We start from the raw sequence: 12,141 nt of genomic DNA on the forward strand, positions 1-12,141 counted from the left end.
TCTATAGCAGCCTGGGTGGCTCAGTTGATTGAGTGTCTGACTCTTGGTTTTGGTTCAGGTCATGATCTCATGGGTTGTGGGATCAAGCCCCCTGTCCGGCTGCACGCTCCCAGACTCAGTGGGGAGTCTGTTTGAAAATTCACTCCCTCTGCCCTTCCCCAACTCTAAATAAATAAATCTTTAAAAAAAAAAATCTCTACAGCAACATCCAAATACCTGTTTAACCAAATACCTGGGTACCATGGCCTAGCCAAGTTAATGCATAAAGTTAACCATCATAAGGGCGGAAAGGAGCCAGAGCCTAAAGCCCTACCAGGATTCTCTTGTCTGCTTGCCTTTCGCCTCAGCATTTTTTTTTTTTTTTTTTTTTGGTCCATTGAGGCATTTTATTTGCACGTATTACATCCCTAGAAAAAGAATCCCAGGATTTTCCCTCCTGTGTGTTTTCGTCTTGCTTCTTCATGGTCCATGATGCCAGCTGAGGTTGTCAGTACAATGAAACCAAACTGGCGGGATGGGAGCAGGTTATTCTGCCATTTTTCTAGATCTTTCAATTGTACGTCAAATCTGGGGCTGATCACTCCACACTTGTTTAACCTGCCCGTGAGATTCACAATTTTCCCTGCTCTGTGATCATCAGTGATTTCAAATTCACCAGTGTAACCATGCTTCATCATCACAGTGAGAAACTGGACGATGACTTTGGAGCACGGCCTAATAAGAACCTGGCATTTGCCTCTCTTCTCAGCATTGTTAATGCTCTTGAGAGCATCTGCCAGGACATTCATGTGCACCATTATGGTGGGATGGAAAGATGGCGGAAAGAGGACCTCACCTCAGCTTTTTATGTGAAAATTTTATTATTCATTAGGCAGGGACAGCAAATATCCCCAGCACCTGGACTCACATTTGCCCGTCTTCATCATTTCACAGGAATAATTCTTCCTAAGAATGAATGAGATAATCCATGTAAAGTGCTTATCACATAACACCTATTATATAGTAAATGTTTAATAAATGCTAGTTTCCATAATTATAATAATATATTATAATTGTTATTATTAGTTGTAATGATAGTAATAGTAGATAGTATAGTGGTAGTAATAGTTTTCTATTAGTTCCAAATAAAGGCATCCTAGATAAAGATCCTGACTGCCTTGTCTTTAATCATGGGCCTGTTCTTGAGTTAATCCCTGTGATGGTGAGTTGGTGGAATGTGACTGGTTAAGCTTTGGTCAGGAGCCAATCCCTGGCCAGTCATTGCTCAGAGAGGTTGACTCTGTAAAAAGATGGCATCTTCTGCTTGAACTGTTCAGGCAGAAAGGTGATAGGTAAGGGAGAAAGAGAGGAGCAGTCTCCCAAAAGGATTTCTGGGTCCTAGGAGAAGGGAGGGTCAGCCAGAACAAATAACTGTTACTACAGTGCTTTAAGTAAGATGCCCTGTGATGGAGTCAGTATTTGAATTCTGGGCTATTTTACACCGAATCTTATGCTTTGAAAACCATATAATGAGTTTCTAAAGGTAGAGAATAGTTTTTTGAATATTAAGCAAGATTTGGGGGCAGAAATTTCAGTGATTACATTATATATTCTATGCATTAGATCAATGTATTCTAAATTTTATTGCAACCCATAATTCTTTTTAACAATTTAAAAATTACTCCATCAGTGTTATTTAAAATTATAAGTAATGTTAATGTTATCAGCAAAAAGCAAGCACAGCATAGGCTCAAAGCCTGCTTTTTTCCTAATTACATGACATCTTGTACATTTTACCTTGCAAATCTTAAGATGGTAGAGATATTAGCATCTGCATAATGAAAATTAAGACTGAGGCTCTGAAAGTTATGTGATCATCAGAGTAAAAAAAAAAAAAAACAACTGTTTCATGGCTGAGCCAGATTAGAATCTGTCTCCAGTTTTTAAGACCTAGATGCTTTACTAAAGACTGTCGTAGTGGGGGCGCCTGGGTGGCTCAGTCCTTAAGCATCTGCCTTCAGCTCCGGTCATGGGTCCTGGGATCGAGCCCCGCATTGGGCTCCCTGCTCCGCGGGAAGCCTGCTTCTCCCTCTCCCACTCCCCCTGCTTGTGTTCCCTCTCTTGCTGTGTCTCTCTGTCAAATAAATAAATAAAATCTTAAAAAAAAAAAAGACTATTGTAGTAATGAGAATAGTAACAAGAGTAATGAGAATAGCTTGCTTTTCTGTGTTTGCTTGATAGAGAGATTTTGGCAGTTAAGCTACTTAATGATAAGATCCCAAAATGTACCCAAAAAGATTTTTATCAATAAGTTTCAGGGTTGAAAAATATACCTTTATGAGTTTCTTTTTTTCTTTTTAACATTTCATTTATTTATTTATTTGTCAGAGAGAGAGAGCACAAGCAGGGGGAATGGCAGGCAGAGGGAGAAGTAGGCTCCCTGCTGAGCAAGGAGCCCGATACGGGATTCGATCCCAGGACACTGGGATCATAACCTAAGCCAAAGGCAGATGCTTAACTGACTGGGCCACCCAGGCATCCCTCTTCATGAGTTTCTAACTAACTGGTTTTTGGTTTCTAACTTGTTTCTCTTTTTATTGCTGTTTGGGAAATAATGGATATTTATATTCAGAAAAAAAAACTAAAACTATGTTTCTGGGAAGGGCTTTGAAGGTGACTTAAACCTTTTTCTCTGACAGTGTTGGTATTATATCAAAATTAAGACAGATCGTTCACTCCCTCCTTCCCATAAACAGAGCCTGGGGAAATGAAAGTGAACTTTGTGGACTTGGGGCCCTGAGCCTGACTGTCCTTGTGAATAGCTTTGACTACTTCATAGTAGGTTTATGCAGTTACCAACTTTAGGCTTCTGAAAGCCTAGCTTGGGTTTTGCTTTTCTTGCTGGTTTACATACTAGGTTCCACCGAATCAAAACCAGCAGCTTTTGGAAACTAGGGAGCCTTATCCCCGGCCTTTCTTTATTTAAAGCATTGGTATTTGTGGGTTTTTTAGGATGTGTCAGAATCTTGGGAGTGAATAGGGTCACAGAGATAGTCTAAGATAGAAGGTATGTGTGATCTTTTCTTTTCCCTTCTGGAAGTTTCTAAGCTGAAGGCAATAGCTTTCCTGTCATCCAAGATGAGTAGTGCTTTGGGCAAAATGCTCACACACCTATTTTTGAAATATATCTTAAATCTGTTTTACCCATATGTATTGGTGGGCTCCTTGGAAAACTACAAATAAATATTTTTTATTGTGGCACAGAATCTTGAAAAGAATTAAGTTTTTGAGGGGTGCCTGGGTGGCTCAGTCTGTTAAGCATCTGCCTTCAGCTCGGGTCATGATCCCAGGGTCCTGGGATCAAGCCCTGCATTGGGCTCCCTGCTCGGCAGGAAGCCTGCTTCTCCCTCTCCCACTCCCCCTGTTTGTGTTCCCTCTCTCGCTGTGTCTCTCTCTGTCGAATAAATAAATAAAATCTTTAAAAAAAAAACTAAGTTTTTGAATTATTAATGTTAAACAGTGTGCTTTGTATAGTTATGCATCCATCACCTGTAGAAAAATATATGTTATTTGAAAGAAAGGAGAATGTAAGAAATATGACCCAGGTCCCGTTCTCTTGCACCTAAGCATCTTCATGCACCTAAATGTATTTAGGTATTCTTATTTGCCCAAAATTAGAAGGATAGCTATAGAGGTTAAGAGTCTATGGACTCTACATCTGAAACTAATGGTGTATTATATGTTGGCTAATTGTATTTAAGTAAAAAAAGAGGGCGCCTGGGTGGCTCAGTTGGTTCAGCGACTGCCTTCGGCTCAGGTCATGATCCTGGAGTCCCGGGATCGAGTCCCGCATCGGGCTCCCTGCTCGGCAGGGAGTCTGCTTCTCCCTCTGACCCTCTTCCCTCTCGTGCTCTCTCTCTCTCTCATTCTCTCTCTCAAATAAATAAATAAATCTTTAAAAAGAAAAGAAAAGAAAAGAAAAAGAGTCAATGGACTATCACAGAATAACAATTTGACATCCCTGAAATTATAATCTAAGTTAATGAGAAAATAATTTGATTTTTAGTCTGATTTATAGGACAGATTTTCAATTGTGATGGTTTTAATAGAAGGTAATATAACTGATTTTTTTTACACATTTTCTCTTTAGTAATTTACACATTTACACATTTTCTCTTATACTACTTGGTTTTGATAATAAAGGAATTATTATGAGGCCAGAATTTTACCAGATAAAAGTGGATCAAAAGTTAAATTTAATTGATCTCAGTACTATGAGAATTAATGCCTGACACTCCCATATTTTGTTTAGTTGGAAATGGTCTTTGGGATATGTTTGGAGATATCACTACTGCTACCCTCACTCCCACACCCAAAATTATGAAAAGGACTCTGTACTTCTAAGCTTCCTCCATTTTACCAAAACACAGACTGTATTTGCTCGTTAGAGCTGACAGTCCTTTGTAATCTGTTTTCCATTTTCACCAAGCAAGCTTCCTTTTTTTTTTAGCTCTCTTATTCTTCTGTCTTGGCTGCATTGTCAGCTCACTGCTTTCTTGCAGCCCTGTTTTCCTGCCTGCACACTTGATCTTTGAGCAGACACTGTCAGTAACAGCAGTTAACAGAGAAGCAGAAAGGATTGAATACAAACATGTACATAAGTGTATGCAGTGCTGATCTGTGATACTGTGTGATGTTTTCTATTTTTGTTATTAGCTGCTGTCAGAAATTGATACTCACCCTGTGTGGAATGCCTCTGAGAATTTGGGGTTGGGGAAGGGGGCTAGTTTTTCATGTGACTTATCTCTGACATGCAGCAGGAATGAAAACACTCTTCTGCTCACTTAAGGAAAGGAAAAATTTCCAAGATTGAGCTTGCAGAATTTGTGTGGTATATTTAGATTTTTGTTCCTGTGATTTCTATTTTTTGATTTTACCTGATTTTATAAGGGAAGTGGGGGATGACCTTTGCATAATAAGTAGATTGAGGTATGGGAGGAATGGGCTGCAACAATGATTCTCATGGTAAGGGACTGTTTAAAATCTCTGCGACATCACGACCCACATTGCGACCCAGCTGACAAATGGTTAGTGAGCTCCTTGGCCATCTCAAGTGTTTAAAAGTAACAGTATACAAATAGCTTTTATTCTTGGGCTTTTTTTTTTCCTTACAAATCTTAAGAACATTGTGCCTGCATATCCAAAACATTTGATTTTTGTCTGCATTTAAAATATCACCTCAGAAAGGGTCGAGAAATAAAAATACAGCGTTAAGTTGTCCCCTAAGTATCTCCTCTGGTATAATTTTCCCACTTGCCTTTATGCTACAGCTTAATGGAACCTGAGCTTCTGTTTGGGTGATGTCTGGGATGAAACTGAAATAACAGTCTTGAAGCTCTAAGGAGAAACTCTACTAGTCTGGAGGACTTCTTGAAGGCATTCCCCCCTTTTTCATGTTGCCTTCTTTCACCTTTACCCCCACCCAAAAATGTATTGCTGCAGAGTTCTATGGATTTTTCTCTCATTTTGTAGAAAAGAAAAATGAAGAGAGCAAGCCAGTGTGTGTGTGTGTGTGATTTCAGTACAAACACTTAAATTTATTACATCAAAAGAAATAGCTTTATATTGTAATTCTGAATCTAAGGTTGCTTAGGACTCATTCATTAGGAATCTAGCTCTGATGGAAGCATGTAAGAATTTAGATAATGGTATCTCAGCCTACAAGTGGATCCTAGAATGTTTGATCTGAAGAGTATAGAAAGAGATAAATGCTAATGCAATTCTTTTTTTACTTAGTATACATTGTTTTATGTATTTGATCAACTGGAATTGATAAGTGGTCCTAAAATAGTTTTTTTGAGCAGAGCGGTATTTGATGGAGCAAACAGACTGTGTATTGACAGTCTTATCCATTTCTTCTATGTTGTTTCATTCTAAAAGTGGTACACACCAGTGATTTAAGGGGAAATTAACACTTCAGTAAATGTCCTTTTCCTTAATATTGTTGACTATTTCTGTTAGCCATTTTCATTTGATTTGACATGGTACTTAAGGGTTAAGCTTACAGAGCTGATGCAACCCCTCCTTTTTTTCACCAGCAATTTTCATTGGACATCATTTCCATAGCAACAGTGAGATCAGTGCAACCTGAGTGTTTCATTGATTATTTTTCTCCTCTTCCTTTTTTAATCTATTCTCTTTTCACCACATTTTAGTGAGAAAGCAATTTTTTTTTTTACAAACAGCTTATATTGATTTCTATTCCATAAATAATTAAAAGAGGGTGGAAACTCTGCCCTTCACTTAAAAATTGAATGTTTCACTATGTATTTAAAAAACGATTCAGGGTTAGGAGGATGGATAACCATACCGGCTGTAGCTGATGTTCTCAAATATTCTTGCATTGTTTGCTGGTCTTCTAGGGAAAAGAATAATGTGGAACAGGACCTCAAGGAGAAAGAAGATACTATTAAACAGAGGACAAGCGAGGTTCAGGTAAGTGAACTGTAAAATTCAGTATTCTATTTCTGATTTAGGAGGATTCATTTTAAATGTATAGGATCATTTACCATGTAATGGTTGTGGTATTGAGTAGGTCAAGGGAATACCTGTTATTTATGTGATATAAATATTTGCCTTTTGCAAATATCAGTTTTTCTCTGAATTCTGGCCTGTAAAGATTATACTGCAATGAGAAAGCTGTATTTTTAGCATAAATTTCTAGTTTTGAAAGTATTTTTAAGATAATATTTACCTACATATTATATCATTAAAGGTAAGTTTGAATGAGTTACGATATAAATATTATTACACCAATAAAATTAAATGAGTGAGATCATCATCACCATCATCATCATCATCAAAACACAAATTGCTTTTTACAAATGTGAAATTTTGTTAGCTAAGGAGACCTAGTGTTTTTAAAGGGCTGTTTCTCATAATACTATAATACTGATAGGATGGGAAATGATATGAAACAATTTAAAATAGCATTTTGTAAGTTGCTTAGTAGCCAGGATATCTTAAACTTTAGCATAATGAGATTTAATTCATTTTCACTAAGTGCTGCATTAAGTACCTTCATTTTACAAATAGAAAAGGTAATAAAACTTCAGTTTCTGATTGAGAAATGATATAAAAAGGGGTATTTCACGTATTAAAAATATAGAAAATCGAGCAGTGTTGCATTTAGAGCAGTAAATAATGCATGTGACCATGTTATTGGGGCACTGTTTCCTGAATGTTATACCAGCACATACAGGAGGTTGGATGTAGAAGCACTGTTGTCAGTTGCCAGTAAAAGCATATGGATGGGCCTTATAAAACATGTTACTTCTATGTTCGATTTCCTTGCTTGTGCTAATAGTTTTAAATGAATGAAAGCTCTAAATTGGTAGATCCATTGTTTTGTTTTGATGTAGGACATACACCAGAGATTGTCTGAGATGTACTGTGCCTGGGTGGAGAGAATGATTTACTGAGAGATTGAGGAAGAAGCCAGAGACTTCTTGTTACAAGTTGGCTATTTTATTAGATTACTACATTTATTATATATACTGGAATTTTCCTAAAGGTGATGGAAAAGTCAAGAGATCATCACTAATATATTTCCCTTTGTGGTAGTGAAATGGGGGGTGGTTACCTCAGTTACATTATTTTTGTGCAGTTTTTGAGCTTCTTAGGAAATGAAAAGAGACATAATTTCAGCAATTATTGCTGAAAATAGCTTAAGAATGGAAGATAAAATAATCTATAGAAGTTTTCTCAATCTGAAGAGATAGATATAGTTACTGATATAATACTGGATAGCTTCTAAATTTAGCCAGATAGTGTTTTAAAGTATGAAGGTTTTTGCAATGGACAGTATTTTGTTATTTATGTACATTTACCTTTTGGTTTTTCCCTACTGCATCTTTTGAGAATGTGAATTTAAAAGGCTGGTTTAGAACAACACTGAAATTTATATTGTTCTTTCAGGCTAAATGGGCTATCCTTGAATATTTGATTTCTTACAATTGTAGAAGTTTTTTATCAGTCAAGATTTCTTCATGATTTTTTTTTTTGTCCTTTTTCACTTAGTTGTGATGGTAAGATATATGTTAAATCTTAAGCTTTGCTAAATCCAGAATGTATAATTAGCAGAGGGAATCTATTTAATTTTTCTGCATTGTGTGCTGTAAATAAAAGGCATCTTGGAGGATGCAGAGTACAGACCAATTCATAATGTTTGAACATAAGTTTGTTGAAAAGATAACATTGGATTAAAGCTTTGTGTTAGTAGATTCATGACTCACTCCACCCCAATACAGGTATCTCTGTGTTATACTTGATAATGAGATACTTAGACTGACATGGATAAGTAACATTTACATGTAATTAACACTTTTCATTTTAGTGATTATTCTCAGTTTTCTGAAGCACTTGGTAATAAGTAGATTTCATTACCTATTGATTAACTCTGATTTACCCATTGGTAATGAGGCACAGACTAAGGAATAACATGGATAATTAAAATCTGTAAGTAACTCTAAGTCCTAGTGCTTTATTTTCTAATTTCTCTGGCAAAAGGCAGTTTACTGGTAATTAATAGCAAAATCAAAGAACTTCAGTGCTTTCTGACCCCACTTTCTAATGTAGGTGCTATTGAGAAATGCCATAATGATGACATCAGGAGAAAAGTAAGGGAATTTTGACCTATTAGTGAGTGTCTGCCTAATCCAAACTCGGCTTTTCTGAGTGTTCTTGCTTTTCTCCATATTTATAAAGTCATAGATAGTAATTATATGAGCTCATATCTCAAGGACAGAAACCAAATTTTAGATGCAACCAAAGTGCCAAAAGACTAGTTCTTTTTTGTTTTGTATCTCTGTAGTCTTTAGTCCTAATATAGGTAAGTTAGAAAATCTGCTACATAATTAATTTCTAAATTTTTGTTTCCTGTCTATATTCCTATGAACTACGATCTTGAAAACTTTCAGTTCAAGATTTTTTTCTTGAAAAACAAACCAGTAATTAACTTCAACTTTTTTTCCTGAAATGATCACTGTTAACGCATATGAGGTATACTGCTAGTTCCTCAAGTTCTATGGAGATATTAGGTCCAAAGTGATCCAAGGGGAAAAAGCTATAAAAGGCCATTCTATCTCAAAGGTGTATGGTTTGGACTTTTGTTTGTTTGTTTGTTTGTTAAGGGGAGAAGGCAGACCCACATTCTTTCCTACCTCAAACTGCCTATATAAAAATTTATTAAAGTTTTTCTTCTGAAAGTTAACAAATTAGGAATTCACTCTTCTGTGTGCTTTGCTTCAGTGTTGCATAGAAGTTTGTAGGAACAACATGGTATCTGACAAATTTGAATTCAGATTCTGGTTCTGACTCTTACAAGGTTTGTAATCCTAAGTAAGTAATTTAACCACTCCATACATTAGCTTTCTATTCAGTAATATGGAATAATAAAAATACCAAATACTTAGAGTTTGCTGTAGGAATAAAATGAGATAATGCAGTTACAGTGCCTCACCGAGTGATTGGTACCAGGTAAAAGTAGAATAAATGTTCTGATTAGTAGTAGAATTGTATACCCTAACTATTATCTCCTTATTATCTATCCTCGAGCTCTTCCTTCTCTGACTTCTGCCTTCACTTAGGGCTATCTGCACACAGCACTCACCAATTTGAAAATACCTTTTTTGTTTTTTGTTTTTTTCTGTTATTACTGGCATGTTAGCTACCAATCTGTTTTTTTCTTTTCTTTTTCTTTTTTTCTTTATGTGGACATTTTTTCCTCTTCCTATCCTTTCAAGTAATCCTCTTTAGTCTGCTGTTTACCCGTGCTTTAATTTTTCTTACCAGAACCAATAATAATCTTAAGGCCAGATCCATTGGTCTTTCCTGCATTGGTTCCTGCTTTCTTGAATTTTGTTCTTTCAGATACTCTCCTGCCTGTCAGACCCTTTGCTTCTGTTGCCTTTGTCAGGGATTGACTGATACATGCCTCCACCTTGTTTCCTTCCTTTTTCATACCCCCTGTCTTCCATATGCTGGTGACTACCAGATATTTATCAAGCCCTCTACTTTTTAATCTCACATCTCCAGTTAGACATTTTAGTGTTTCTCATTTCAAAGTCAGTGTATCTAAAATGAGTCTCATTTTGTTGAAAATAAAATTGGCTTCAGTTTTGGACTTTCCTATTTCTGTCAGTGTTTTCTTTCTCATTATTGCCACCCTTTTACCTAACATCTGAAATTTTGAAATCAGATCATAAGTGCTCTTCTTGCCATCCTCTTCTTGCCCTGCTGCCTAAACCAGTTTTAGTATCATGACTCTCAGCTGTGAAGAATCTTGACTGCTGCCCACTGCCACTGTTAATGATGGGAGGATGTCCTATCTCATGGGTATATTGGAGGTAGGAAAAAAAGATGAGATACAAATCCTCCTCTTGTACTACTTGTTTTTTTATTGTCTGCCTCTAAACTGTGCCATACACATTCTCTTTCTTATTCCTACGCTTATATCTGTTGTTGTGATCTAGAATGTTCCCTACCTCCCTGCTTATGTGAATTCTGCCCATGCCTTAAAGCCCAGCTCAAATCCCACCACTTCTCTAAATAAAACTTTTCTTTCTCTGTCTCTTAGTCTATATTAATCTTTCCTATGTTGGAACTCCCAGAGGAGTGTGTATTTACTTAGATGATATGTCCAATATGTTACCTTCTTGTGCTAGTATAGTGTGTATGATTCCAGTATCTTCCAGCCTCTATTTTAAACTCCTTAAGCTAAGAAATTGTACTGTGGAAAATTTCTTTCACTATATTTGATAATATATTATTACATGGAGATGAATTTAAGGAAGCTGTTGACAATAGAAATGAATAAACTTCAGTTTTGTACATGAAATTAAAAATAGGACAAGGCACACCCAGAAGCCCTACACAGAAAGGATTGGGAGCATGGTAGGTTCACACAGAGTCAGACTTTTCCATAAAGTTCATACTTGTTCATGCCACTCTCATGCAAAAGAAGTTCCTACTTATTTATACTTTATCAGTAAAGGTTCAGTAATCATAGTAATTGTCCTTTTTTTGTTTCATTTTAATCACTTAGGGTTTTTTTTTTTTCTTAGATGAAGAGGGATGACTTATTTTGGGTAGAAATAAAATTAGATACATGAGCTCAACATTCTTTTCCTAGCGATAATGCTCTTAGAACATGCTGGGAAGCATATGATTGGGAAATAAAGGCAGGCTGTTGGTGAGAATTTCTAACACCCACCTAGTTTAATAGACTTCCTTTCTGTTCTTTGACCTAAACATCTTGCCCTATAGTTGATACTTTTTTTATATTAAGAATACTCCTCAGAGTCCATAGTCAACTGAGGGTTCTAGAGGGGAGGGGGGTAGGGGGAAGGGTTGGCCTGGTGATGGGTGTTAAAGAGGGCACGTTCTGCATGGAGCACTGGGTGTTATACGCAAACAATGAATCATGGAACACTGTATCAAAAACTAATGATGTAATGTATGGTGATTAACATACCATAAAAAAAAAAAGAATACTTCTATAGGGGCACCTGGGTGGCTCAGTTGGTTGAACATCTGCCTTTAACTCGGGTCATGATCCCGGAACCCTGGAGTCCCGCATTGGGCTCCCAGCTCAGCAGGGGGGTCTGGTTCTCCCTCTTCCCCTCTCCACTGCTTCTGATCTCTCTGTGTCTCTCAAATAAATAAATAAAATCTTAAAAAAAAAAGAATACTCCTATAACTTCCGTTTTGAGAATTAGGCCAACGTAATGAATGTACCTGATTATTTCTAGTTTTGGATTAGTCTGTAGAATTTTTAAAATCTATTAAATAGCATTTTTATAAGATTACTGAAATATTTAAAATGCCCCTTGTTCTCTTTAATAATTCTTCAGGTATAGATATAATAGTATAAGTACATGTCTTTATATATATATGCTTTGGGGTTTTTAAATAAGTATTTATTCATAAGTTAGTGGTATTTTTATTTTTTATTCTGTATTTTATGTGAAATAGATGCATATGTATTCATCTTGCTAATAATAGCTTTAATACTTAAGTTACTTCTTAAGTCATATAACTGACTTGGATTGCTAAAATAAATTTTACTCTTTTAATATAGCTAAGAGTTTTCATGTATTTGTT

General features: G+C 36.2%; 1 protein-coding gene and 1 pseudogene across 3 annotated transcripts in view; one reads left to right on the top strand and one right to left on the bottom strand.

Moving 5' to 3' along the window:
- The window catches only part of EPS15 (epidermal growth factor receptor pathway substrate 15), a 140,127-nt gene that overhangs the window by 79,457 nt on the left and 48,529 nt on the right, over positions 1–12,141 (top strand). For all 3 annotated transcript variants that reach the window (XM_028106749.2, XM_028106748.2, XM_028106750.1), the window contains one exon: positions 6,402–6,474. In XM_028106749.2, the coding sequence (XP_027962550.1) occupies positions 6,402–6,474 (73 nt within the window). The remainder of the gene's footprint in view (positions 1–6,401; positions 6,475–12,141) is intronic.
- LOC114212044 (small ribosomal subunit protein uS8 pseudogene) lies at positions 403–821 on the bottom strand (annotated as a pseudogene).

This window comes from Eumetopias jubatus, unplaced genomic scaffold (assembly GCF_037043125.1).
Source record: "Eumetopias jubatus isolate StellerSeaLion01/CBP00866 unplaced genomic scaffold, mEumJub1_p1.0 scaffold_4, whole genome shotgun sequence".
NCBI lineage: Eukaryota > Metazoa > Chordata > Mammalia > Carnivora > Otariidae > Eumetopias > Eumetopias jubatus.